A 12,479-nucleotide genomic window follows, 5' to 3' on the forward strand; every position below is an offset into this window, starting at 1 on the left:
ACACAACGGGGTGCCAACAGGGTGGAGTTTCCCATCCCTGCGTGTGACATGAGACCAAAATAACTACTGTGTGAATGTGGACAATAAATAGTCTGAGATGTAAAACATGTCAACAACGTACCAGCCTCATTTTGGGCGTGGTGTAGTTTGTTAATGTGAGCAATAGGTAAAACAACATGGAGGATATATTTAATGCACTGATCTCTAGAAAGAGAGAAAAAATCAGATATGCAGCATTTGTGTGTTTTGGGGGAGGTTGTTTACATGTTTGATGGGTGGATAATGGGGGTGACATGAAGAAGTGTCTGGTGCTTCCCACATGGGTGCCTCCTGGCATCTGAGTTGTCTTGCATTGGAATGTACCCCCCCACTCCTCCCCTTTTCTCCATTCCTCATTCCCTCCCTCTCTCCGAGGGGAAACCAGGACAGCAGACAATCCTCCCAACTTGCTTACACAAGTGGTGTTTCTTATGTCAGACTCCGACCATGCGCTTAAACGAAGGCCATATCGTGTCTCCTTTTGTTAATTCCGATTAAGAAAAACACTAGATGGACAGGGATTCGGCCCCATGGGCTGCTTATACCCATGCATCATAATGTCTTCGTAGATCAGTGGTCTCACAGGATGTAGAGCAGCCGCTTGGGAGTCAGAAGTTTCCCCGAACCTTCAATACTCCTGGCAAGAAAATAACTGCTGGGTGCCTGCCTGCCTGGCATGGTTTACCCGCCGTCTGTGTGTGAATGTGAATGTGGTGTGTGTAGGTGAATGTAATTATTCTGCATATTGTAAAGCGCTTCAGAGAATTGCAATATTTACCATTTCGTGTCAGAGGTACAGTATATTTGCCGATTACATGCCACCATCTGGTGGCTAAACTCAGTACTGTTGCCAGATAACAGGATAGACGGGCAGTCTTTAGCATAATGCTAGTTGAACCGGAAGAAATTGTGTGGTGCAGGGAGCATCAGTCCACAGCGTCATGCGAGGTCGGATTAAAGAAATATTAAGCTGTATTAATAATCCATACGGAACATTTTAGAGTTTTGCCATCAGTGGCAAACCAACAACACATGCGCCAGCATATATAAATTTGGCGCTAGAGTGCCAGCAGAGATGGCAGATTTTACTCTGAAAAGCCCCGCCTTCCGTTCCCCCCCCCCCCCCCCCCCAAAAACCGGGAGGCATAATCTTCCATTCTTATCTCCCGTCTCTCTAGAAGCGTTAATATTCCAAACGAGATGCATGCTGAAGTCAGGAATGAAGACAGAACGTTGCCCATCCGGTCAAAACCACGGAGAGTTCCCTAGAGTAGGAGCCATTCTTTTAGAGCCACAAACAAGGAAGTGAACGGCGCATGCGCAAATCAACAAGGAGTACATTGCAGAAGGAGAGGCCAAACAAATCGTATATATCAAAGACCAAAGGATGCCTATACATGTCCTTAGCACCCCATGGTTTTGATATACACGTCATTAGCAAAACTTGTGTTAATGGCCAGGAGAGGGGGGGGGGGGGGTGTGTGTGTGTGTGTGTGTGTGGTGTGTGTGTGTGTGGTGTGTGTCATAGATGTGATGGTTAAAGGGAAGGAGGGTGGTGATGGTTAAAGGGAAGGAGGGTGGTGATGGTGAGATGGGTTTGCCTCCCCTTAGGTTACTCACTCAGTCTGGTTTTGATTTTGCTGTATAGGAAATATAGAGCTGCTAGGAGGGCTTGTGTGTATGTTGGGGGAGGGGGGTCAGTAGGATGTTGGTAAGTGATGACTCAGTACTTTTCTGGGACTGGGCTGTAAGTATAGCCTAACATGTTCTGGATGTCTGCACATGAGACTTTCACAGAAGATTTTACTGTGTAAGAAGCGGAAGACAGAGAATGAACGGTGTCTCTGAAAAGACAGGGAGTGTCATTAAACAGGAAATGTTTTGGAAGGGATGCATCACAAACAGCCAGAGGGGTGTCTACCACAATTAGAATGTTTTATTAATGTTGGCATGATGGAACCATTAGTGTTTTCGGAACAGAAATCGTTTGCATGTTGACTCATCATTGGATTCCAACAGCAGGAAAACTCTGAGAAACAAGTGTCGGCATTTGTGGTTGAATGTGTATGAGCGAGACTCAAAGCGTTCCAATTTGTACTCTTAGTGGACCACAGTCAGAAGCGGCGGTCTCTCGTCTCCCCCAGCCTGTGGGGAGGTGTCTGTCAGTCTGTCTGGCTTGGCTCCAGTCTTGTTCACAAACCCAGTCCGATAGTGGGTATCCCCAGGCACAACATGAAAGTGCAGCTTTCAGCAGAGTTGTGTGTGTGCATGTATACAGTATGTGTGTTCACTCATGCACAGACGCACATGTACACCCAAGTAGTGGGTGTGGGGGCATCAGGAAATGAGCCGTGCCTGGGAATGCTGGGCGGGAAAAGAGGCTGAGAAAAGCTCCTTGCTCTGTCAGCTGTGGGAGCCATGCAGGGCGCTGGCCCACTCCCTTTCTCTCTTTCCCTTTTCTTCCTCCTTCAACTGCACTTCCTCTCATCGGACTCTCCCGAGGCAACTTCCGTGCTTCAGTTCCCAGTGGATACACACAGGAATCTTTCAACCGGGAGTAGTTTGGTTTCTAGCCAAACCTACTGTACTGTATATCTTAAGGATACAAATGATGAAGGCAGAAGGCACAGGGATTGGAGGCTCTGCAGTTCCTGTATGACTCTCTGGTAGTTATTGCCATCTTGTGGATGAAAAGGGAATTACTGCATATGGTTGGGGTTTTAATTGGACAGTGCTTCTCAAATGTATTGACTTCAGTAATCAGTACCCTATTCCCATTTCCCAGGTGTCTGAATCCAAGTTTTATCATTAAACATGATATATTGGTCCACTTTCTCTCACATACAGATGTACCTGCACATATCTTAGGCCTAATGGCCTATGTACCTCATTTGAGAACCACATAGGATATTACAGTTGTTATGCTAAATGGTAAATGTTGCATTTATACAGCCCCTTTATCCAAAGTGGTGTGTGTTAAGCCATCAATGAAGGGTGCTCCAAGGACAGCGTCTGGACAGCATCACCAATTCGCCCCAGTTCATGTTTTGACGCCGTCAGAACGCGGCGCAACACAGTCAGTGGAGCCCTGTCGTTAAATTCACCCATTCACTCACACATTCACACACTGATGGCAGAGTTAACAATTATGGACTTTAGCCAACGTTCTGTTCATGATACCTTCTAGCACAGTTAATTTCTTTATCAAGAGAGTTGGGGTTTTTCCAAAGCCTAAGAGTAATGTAACAGCTATTATCAAACATCCAGCCTGTGCATGAATGACGATTCATGCACACTGCACAGGTCCCATGTTCAATCACTCTATGGAACCAATTGTTTTGCCACCTAACACTGTCTACTTGCTGTTACAGATGACTCAAAGACACTGCTGCTCTGCTTTCTCTGAACACTGCATGACCCTTCAGGCCTTCGCTGACTCGTTTTTCCTCATTTAGCATATTTACAGTCATGACCTGCTCTTTCCTGCAATATTGTTCTTAATTTCTTTTGTTTTATTTGTTCTTTCTTTCTTTTTTTTCTACCCCTGTGCATCTCTTTACCTCCTGTGTTATCCTTCCCACCCCCTCACTTCAGCCAGGCTATATCAGGGACTTGGTAAGTTTAAGATGTGTGCGTGTGTGCGTGTGTGTGTTTGTGCGTGTGCGTCTGTGTGTGTGTGTGTGTGTGTGTGTGTGTGTGTGTGTGTGTGTGTGTGTGTGTGGTTCTGAGCTGCAGATATATGCATGTGTCTGTAAACACAGATGTGTGGCTGTCTTACTAAACCAGAAATAGTCCCTAGTAAACTATACTGGTAACACTTGCTATGCATTATGAACACACTTATAAGACATTATAATCTTCTCGTAACCATGTATAATTATATTTATAAGCGCTCATAAATAATCATAATACTATAACCTTAATCATAACACATTATAAACTTTATTATAATGAAATATAATGTCAAGTATTATACTTCATAACTTGCTTTGTACAGTATGCCATGTTTATAACACATTATTAAAAATATTAAGACATTTTCTTTATAATAAATTATTATAGAATAGATAGTTAAATGTTAAATTATTATAAAAAGTTCATGAACTTTATCATAACACATTTTGACTTGGGAGTCATATTTTGGTGGAAGTGCATCAACTGTCACAATTTCAAGTATTAGAATGTTGATATTCATATTGTTCATCCTTGCCGTGTCTATTTCAAACAAAGTGTTTTTTGACTGGGGAGTCATAATTCCACCCCCTCCGTATCGAAGTATTGGACAGTATTAAGATGTTGATATTAATTTTGAATTCATCTTTAGGGCCCAAAATCACACCTCAGAAAGCATGAGTGTCTATATCAAACATAAATAGTTTTTTGACTGGGGAGTAGACAGGCAAATCGACCAATGACAAAGCTTCTAGGAAAATCTTTGAATGCAGATTGTGGCCCCTAGATGTGTCACAGAGACTACATTTTTTTGGGAGCGTTTTACCCATTGCTGGCTGTCTGAATACCAAAAATAAATAAAAAGGTAATTAAAATGTTGACATATTCATAAGTCAGTATAATAAGCTTTATAATGTGTTTTGATAAAGTGTATAATTATGTACTTTTATAATGCGTTATAAACATGGAATACATAGCAAAGTATGAAGTATTATAATACTTGATATTATAATTCATTATAATAAAGTTTATAATGTGTTATGATTAAGCTTATAAAATATAATGATTATTTATTAGCGCTTATAAATATAATTATACATGCATGTTTATGAGAAGAATCTAATATATTATAAGTGTGTTATAAATGTGGGATGCATAGCAAGTGTTACTAAAATACTTGATAGTACATTATCTCTATAGTACTCTAGTTTTCAGAAACCATAGTATTATTTTTTCCGCTTTTGCTTCTAACACATTTCCTCCTTAGTGGAACTTAGTGGAACCGTATTGCTTTGACAAAGAACTAAATTGGAGCTGTCCCTAACACTAACATTGTCATATAGAGTATCTTGATCTTGGAGAGTAAGGTCACTTTACACGTCTGTGTTGGGCTGATCCCATTGAGTCAGAGGTCATGGCTCAATCGGTCAAGTAAAAGAAAACACACACACACACACACACACACACACACACACACACACACACACACACACACACACACACACAGAGAATGGTGGGTAAAGCTACTATAGTGCATTCATTTTAGTTTGGATAATCTGCACTATCTTTTCAAGTATGTTTGTCTTCTGTTGTTGCGTGAAGTAGACATGTATTAAGGTATCACTTTTGTTATGGGCTGACCCTGGGTGCACACCTGGCTTAATGGAAACAGACAGCCTGTGGTGTCCTCAAGTCAGAGCCCAATGAATGGTTTCTGGGTGGTGATGGGGTGGCTTTGCCCTTTGTTAGTTCATGTTAGTTATGGGTTCCACAATTTGAGTGAATAGACTAGTTGTATTCATGTGTGTGTGTGTGTGTGTGTGTGTGTGTTTGTCAGATTTCAACCCGCATCCTGGAAGCCCACCAGAACGTGGCGCAGATGAGCCTCATCGAAGCCAAAATGCGTTTCATTCAGGCATGGCAGTCTCTACCGGAGTTCGGTATGACCCACTTCCTTGCCAAGTAAGCCCCTTCCTATCTACTCGATATGCGATTCCTTTCTTGCGTGAATGCACATGGTGTGTGTGCATGAGTGTATTGTGTTGACAGACACAGACATATTTTAACACTTACACATTTACAACCAATTTGAATGATTCACAGGTTCTATTCACTGAAGAAAGAGGAACTGATTGGCATCACCTACAATCGTCTAATCCGGATGGACGCCAGCACAGGAGACGCCATCAAAACTTGGCGCTTCAGCAACATGAAGCAGTGGAACGTTAACTGGGAGATCAAGCAGGTATTGAATGCTTGTATTGTTTTTCCCCCTGTAGCATATTTTATAGATGTTCTTCACATCACTCAATGTCACTCAGTTTTTTAAAAGGAGACAATAAATGGGACAAAGAATATCAAATCAAACTGGTCTCTGATCTGTTCCATGTGCTCAGGTGACTGTAGAGTTTGCAGACGAGCCCAGTTTGTCATTCGTCTGTGCTGAGGTGGACTGCAAGGTCGTACATGAGTTCATCGGAGGTTACATTTTCCTGTCCACGCGCGCCAAGGACCAGAATGAGTCTTTAGATGAAGAGATGTTCTATAAGCTGACCAGCGGCTGGGTCTGAGTTACTCTGGGCAACTGAACGTGGTCAAAGGTTTGTTGGGCAAAGTTCAAGTGGGGTGCTTGCCTTTCAGAGGGGAGGGAGGGTGGGAAAAGATTATATGGGTTTATTTTATTCTACTATTTCTTGGTCTTTTATTTTTTTTGGAACTGTGCTAAAGAGCCTGGAGTGGCACCACTATTGCCATGGCTGATGCCATTTCTATTGTTTGTTTTGTTTTTTGGCCTGCATTACAGCTGAGAAATTCATTTTTTTTAAAACACTAATACTCTGCTGAGTGCAGTGCAAATGAACTCTGAACTCTTAATGTGGCCTAACCCGACGCTAGCAGAGGCTGCACACAAACAGGACGTTTGATGATGTTTCTCCCACAAACCCTCCTGAGTCTTGACTCCTTCCGTTTCCCAATCTCCTCCTTGTCCTCTATGCCTCTTTCTGGAGTGAAGCTCCCCAACCTACATCCATCACAACCTATCAAAATGAATGCCAAGACGCCTTTCAATCCCAAAGACTTGTCTCTCTCTTTCTGCCTTCTCTCTTATTGGATAGAGGGAGCTGATGTCATCTGACTGTCAAGCCTATTAGCTATAACTATGTCATGACAGTAGTCCAACCAAACAATGTTATGATCCATCAAAGTTTCTTATGAACAATAATGTTATTTATTGATCCTGGTGGGTTTTATTTTTTTCACTCTAGTAACGTGCTGCTCATGTTCTCTGGTTATTTGCATTACATATAATTGCGATCACTTATGTTATCTTACTCGTAGCCTGTTGATTATTTACACCCCAGCACCACCACACAAACCCACACAAACACTTCAATCACAATCAAAGAAACTGTCTACCTTATCGATATGAAGTCGTGATTGTTAATTATTGTACAAGTGTTCACTCAGTCCAATCTGTCCAATTTATGAAGGATTCTCACTTTTCTAGTTCCTTAATTCACATGAAGTCACACGTTTAAGCACTTCGACAGTATAGAGATGGTCCCTTTTTATGAATAAGCTGTAGTGAAATAAGTTTTGCCTTTCTTGTTTTCTAAGGTCTTTGAATGATGTCCTCTGTGTTGAATAACTCTGGTGCGCTTCGGGAGTTTGAACAGAATCTTGTTCCATTTTAAATGAATGTTGATAGTTAGCATGTCTGCGTAAACACCACATTTCATTGTACTGGGGATGAATGTCCTGCATTCTTTACGATGGTGACGCTTGCCAAAAACAACTGCCTTTCTTATTTTATTTTTTATTTATTTTTATTTTTTGAGTGACACTGTCATAAGACCATCGCAAATGCAGTCATTGGTTGTCTTCTTTTCAACAGATGAGAAATGTGTTCATCTTCTGGCACTACATTAAGGTTGCTAACAAGAAGCGTGCCAAAATGGAGTAGAATTCTGTCTGTCATGTCTAAGGCTGTACCCACAGAGAGGACTGGATTTGGAAACCCTCAGCTAAGTACACTACAAATATAGGAGGGATACTATAATCTTAAAAGTACCTTCTTTTTATTACACCATATAGTATTATAATTCCTTTCATTGCGCACCAGCAAAATAGGTCAGCAAGATGAATATGCAAAGCCTTTTTTTCTTTGTCCTCAGTATGAAGGATCAGTAAATGAAGTATTAGTTTTTGTAACTAATGTAAAAAAAAAATACACAGGTTTTATAGAATTGTACAGTTATTGTTATTTTCAGGGTGGGGGGCTGAGGGTTGAACTTTTTTTTTTTCTTTTTTTTTCATTAGAGGGGGGAAAGCCATGTCAACATTGTGTAGTATGAAAATGTGTGCCTGCCAATGTTATGATCTTATTGAGTTTTTAGATGAAGATATATATAAATATATATGAAGATAACACTAGTCTCAAACTCCAGGTTCATAGGATTTCATGAAGATTTCTGTCCTCGCACTACATATATTATAATTTCTCAAAAATATGAATAGTATGCCTTTTCACTGTGCTTTATTTTCTTGTTTCTCTATTACCAAGTGTATTTCATATTCTGTTTTCTATCCAACTGTGGCACTGAGTTGCTTTCTGGCTCACTCCTTGAACAAACAATGAAATGTATAATTGATTTGTTCAATGCCTTTTTAGAAATATGAAGTCGCTAATGTCCATGTTTTATCATGATAGAGGCATGTCATTGAATTATGGTGGTATGAAGGAGACCCCCATAGCTTAGGCCCTGGAGTTTGAGACAAACCAGCAAAAATGAACTGAAGGAAGAGGAAAAACAAGCTTAGCCTATACAGTATATTGTTTTACCTCTGAATTTGGTATTTTTTTTGCTTGCCTCCAGTGTCCAGAACAGCAGTGCATGGCCTGCTGTTTTCAGACTGTAAAAATGCATTTATTTTAAAAAATAATAAAAAATACTTTTTATTTAAGCAAGGTTGTCTTTCCGTTCTGCTTTCTGTGCATCAGGGCTCAGGGTGTATTAATTTTGGTGTGCAATGTATAATTTAGAAATGTAATAGTCCCTCTTATCCAGGTCGACTTAACAAAGTGTGATTACACAAACGTCATGAACTCTAGTCAACCAACAACATGGTCTCGCCAGACAGTGGCCTTGTGGTTCTGGGGGTCTGCCCTGAAACTGGGAGGTCGGGGGTTCGATCCCCGCCCGGGTCATACCAAAGACTGTAAAAATGGGACCCAATGCCTCCCTGCTTGGCACTCAGAATCAAGGGTTCGATTTGGGGTCAAATCAACTAATGATTCCCAAGCGCGGTGCACGCTGCGGCTCACCGCTCCAAGAGATGGGTCAAATGCGGAGAACAAATATCACTGCGGTAACGTGTGTGTGACTAATCGTACGACTTTGACTTTGGTAAGCCGTCCAGTAAACAGAGTGCCAAGAAAACCAATGTGACAAAGTAACTAGACTAGGACTTTGTCTTAACTTAAATCATATTGGGATGTGATTATTTTTAAATGCCTTTTTCATACACTTGTTAAGCACTTGAAACACATTTGCTCCAGGTGCAGTTTCAGCATCTACACCAGAGGGCAGTGCACAACCATATGTCCATCCCCATGCGCCTCCACCAGTCTCCATATACAGTAGGCAACCTTCCAAACTTCTTCAATGGGTCCCTGTTCCTAAAGCTGACGCATTTACCTGGCATCCTTAGGGAGAAACCAGATTGACGAGGTGATAACTCGAAGAATGCCTGCAGAGCCTCTGTTTCTATTCCCAGGCTCGTCTAGTAGTCCATTCTCCTGTGGTGACGGCGTTAAGCCATCCACTCTGTCCGTCTGTCACCTGCTGATGTGTTAGCATTAATAGAGGAGCAGCAGAGTGACAGCAGGGTTAAAGAAGAGCCTGGCATCCTTTGTGTGTGGGCTGCAACAAGTTGGTAACTAGATGGTCAATGTAGCATCACAGTGGCTGGGGTAGTTCAGAGGAGATGGTCAGACATCCTCTCATAGTGATGTCTCTGTTATCTGTATTTCCATAGAACATCTTAAAACAATTCAAGGATAAATACCAAAAACATGATAACCCTCAAACCACAAAAGCTATAATAAAATGCCAGTAAGAAGCCTGAGGCACAGAAGCCACCTCGCCCTTTAGGCCCGCCTGGTCGAGCGCTGGCTCGTTGGCATGGGGGGTCAGATCAACATATGGAATGGATTCTGTACTGGTCATATATGGAGCTGCAGAGTGTCTTGAGTGTACATAAACATAATAATATCAGAACAGGTCAGGTATATATTTGGAGATCAAAGGGTGGCAGTGGGGGCAGTGTCTTAAGTGTACAGGGTTTGATGAGGGCCCAGGTAGGGCCAAGGGCCTTAATTTTTGGGCCTGTTGAGAACTCTAGTTTTCGCTTGCGCAGGGATCTCCATACATCAGTGATCTCCAATCCCTGATGTCACGTGATGTCACCAGGCATGACCATATATGGTCATGCCTGCAGATTAAAATGTAAGAGCGTATTAAGATTTTACAAATATATTAATCCATTGAGGGGAGTTGACAAACCTGAACCATGGGGCAACCTTGGACTGAGCTAAAATACATAGATGTGATTATTTGTCAGATTCCAAGTTACACTTTTCTATAAAGACGACTCTCCTATTCACTTTTAAAAATAAAAATCTTTTGAATTTGACCATCGGGTATGTCCTACTGGCCGGGCTATAATGACCCATTTTAACAGCCACACTGCTCTCTCCATTTGCTCTGCTCAGCGTTTGAACTATAACGAGGTGAGTGGGTGGCATCCATCGCTGTGGGAATAATGAATTCTGCACGAGTATGCAGTTTGATGTTGAAAGAAATCTACATTTGAATAGCTACACAACCCGTCAAAGCACATACCTATAATATCTCTTCTCATAGCTGTGTTCTATGTTATCACACAAGCCACCTCCTACACAGTAACTCTCAGAGTTTGAGGACTTTACTGCGTATAATGGCTGTAACCCATGATATTCCCATAACCTGCTCCGGTGGGAATAGCCCTATTGTGTCCTACAGTGTGTATGGGAAGTTGGGACGTCTCCATCCTGGAAGAGAGTGTTTACTCCACCTAGTGACGTGGAATTCCACCGACCTCTTGGGAGGAGGCGGTGGATAATGATGACCTTTTATAGGAAGAGGGGATAGACAAATGGAATGACATCTGCTTGACTTGATGGATTATGAATGTGGCATCCAGGAAAGTCGAGGAAAACGGGTTTACGTCATACGCACCCCATCCAACAGACACAAAGTGGCACCTGCTGGCATTTAAGACAAACATCCTTATGTTTTAAATATGAACCTGTACAGGGTTCACTTCCATGGAAATGTCACACAGTTGAGCTTCCTCGTACCAGGACAGGTTCATGCTATTTTAAAGGTCATGGGGATGACTCTCTATGGTTTTGTTGAATCTGTGGATTCTTTCTGCTTCTAGCAATGCATTTGCCTGAGAGAGGCCATAATGCCTTTGCAGGCAAGCCGTGACTGTAGATTTTTTCTTTTCTTATTTCTTTCTTATTCCTCTTTTACATTTTTTGAGCAGTGCTAAGCTCTCAAAGGGCTTTGTGTGTAGTAGGGTCTGTTTGTTTGTTTGGAGCACAGAATGGTTGTAGCATGACCTATTGACCCCTTCAAATCATTTGGGTTCACTTTGCGTAAACCTCACTCAGTAAGTTGTCACCATTCTTTTCCAATAACTACTGTTGGCAAGTGACATACTTAAGACATTTCATGTTTTTATGATGCAGTGGTCAATTTAATGGTGATGTCAGAAAGAGATGAGAATCTGTAATATTTCCATAATGGTCTCTGTCATTGCTCTTATTCATTTTGGACACCTGGGTAAAATTACTTTTCACCTTATTTCCAATAGATGATGCAGTGGTTCCCTAATGTGAGGGTTTTAAGTGCAAGGCTGATCATGCACAGCTTAATTTTCCATGCCAGTGGAACATTTGATTTTTACGCTCAATTCTCACCATAACTGTCAACAAGAGTGCACAGTCAAGAACAGCTTGAGCTGGTTTTCCATTTAATATGGGATAATAACTCTGTGAATCATCATTCCACTCAAATTGCTTTCCATCCCTTTCCAAATGTTAACTGGAAATTTTCAATAAAATGTCTTGACCAAAATGTGTTTCTTGGCCTGTTGGAATCATGACTTTTAAGTGGAAGTATGTGTTATTGTGATCATTTTAAATGTAGTTGCATTGCCATGGAAGTCTTGATTTATTGAATACTTTATTAATAAAATCACAACAAAAAGGATTAATTTCAAAATAATATACTGCTATGAATGGTGAAATAAAACATGTTTTTGGTTTCTTCCTGAAAGCCTTTGAGTCAAAAGGCTCAGTCGAAATACACCACTTTAACGACATAAACCTACCACCTCCACTAACGCCTCCCCCATCATCAGCTGTGGGTTAGGCTCAAGTTCAGGTGGGTGGGGCTAAGTTGAAAATTGAAGTGAACTGGTGGGTGTGGCCACATAAAAACATAATTTTACTTTCTGTATACTTTTTGAAAAAATCTTCCTATATAATCATAGTACCTGATGATCATGTTTTAGGGGGGCGGAAATTCCGGCACTCCATTTTTAAGTTAAAGCACTACCTGTTTGTTAGTCTTTGCCCATGCATGGTTCAGGACACAAATGTGCAGAAATTATAACCATGCATGTCATTAAAATCTCAGGGCTGGCCCTCCGGGTGT

At 41.4% G+C, this 12,479-nt stretch overlaps 1 protein-coding gene across 4 annotated transcripts in view; it reads left to right on the forward strand.

The window, feature by feature from the left end:
• Positions 1–8,680, forward strand: part of fermt2 (FERM domain containing kindlin 2) — a 49,000-nt gene extending 40,320 nt beyond the window's left edge. For 2 of the 4 annotated variants that reach the window (XM_080783504.1, XM_080783506.1), the window contains 4 exons: positions 3,634–3,654; positions 5,549–5,673; positions 5,815–5,956; positions 6,108–8,680. In XM_080783504.1, coding sequence (XP_080639630.1) covers positions 3,634–3,654; positions 5,549–5,673; positions 5,815–5,956; positions 6,108–6,281 — 462 coding nt within the window. In that variant the 3' untranslated portion in view covers positions 6,282–8,680. The remainder of the gene's footprint in view (positions 1–3,633; positions 3,655–5,548; positions 5,674–5,814; positions 5,957–6,107) is intronic. The other 2 variants (XM_080783505.1, XM_080783507.1) reach the window with 1 other exon arrangement.
• The last annotated feature ends 3,799 nt before the right edge of the window (positions 8,681–12,479 follow it).

The sequence above is a fragment of the Protomyctophum bolini genome (assembly GCF_963924005.1).
Source record: "Protomyctophum bolini genome assembly, chromosome: 15".
NCBI lineage: Eukaryota > Metazoa > Chordata > Actinopteri > Myctophiformes > Myctophidae > Protomyctophum > Protomyctophum bolini.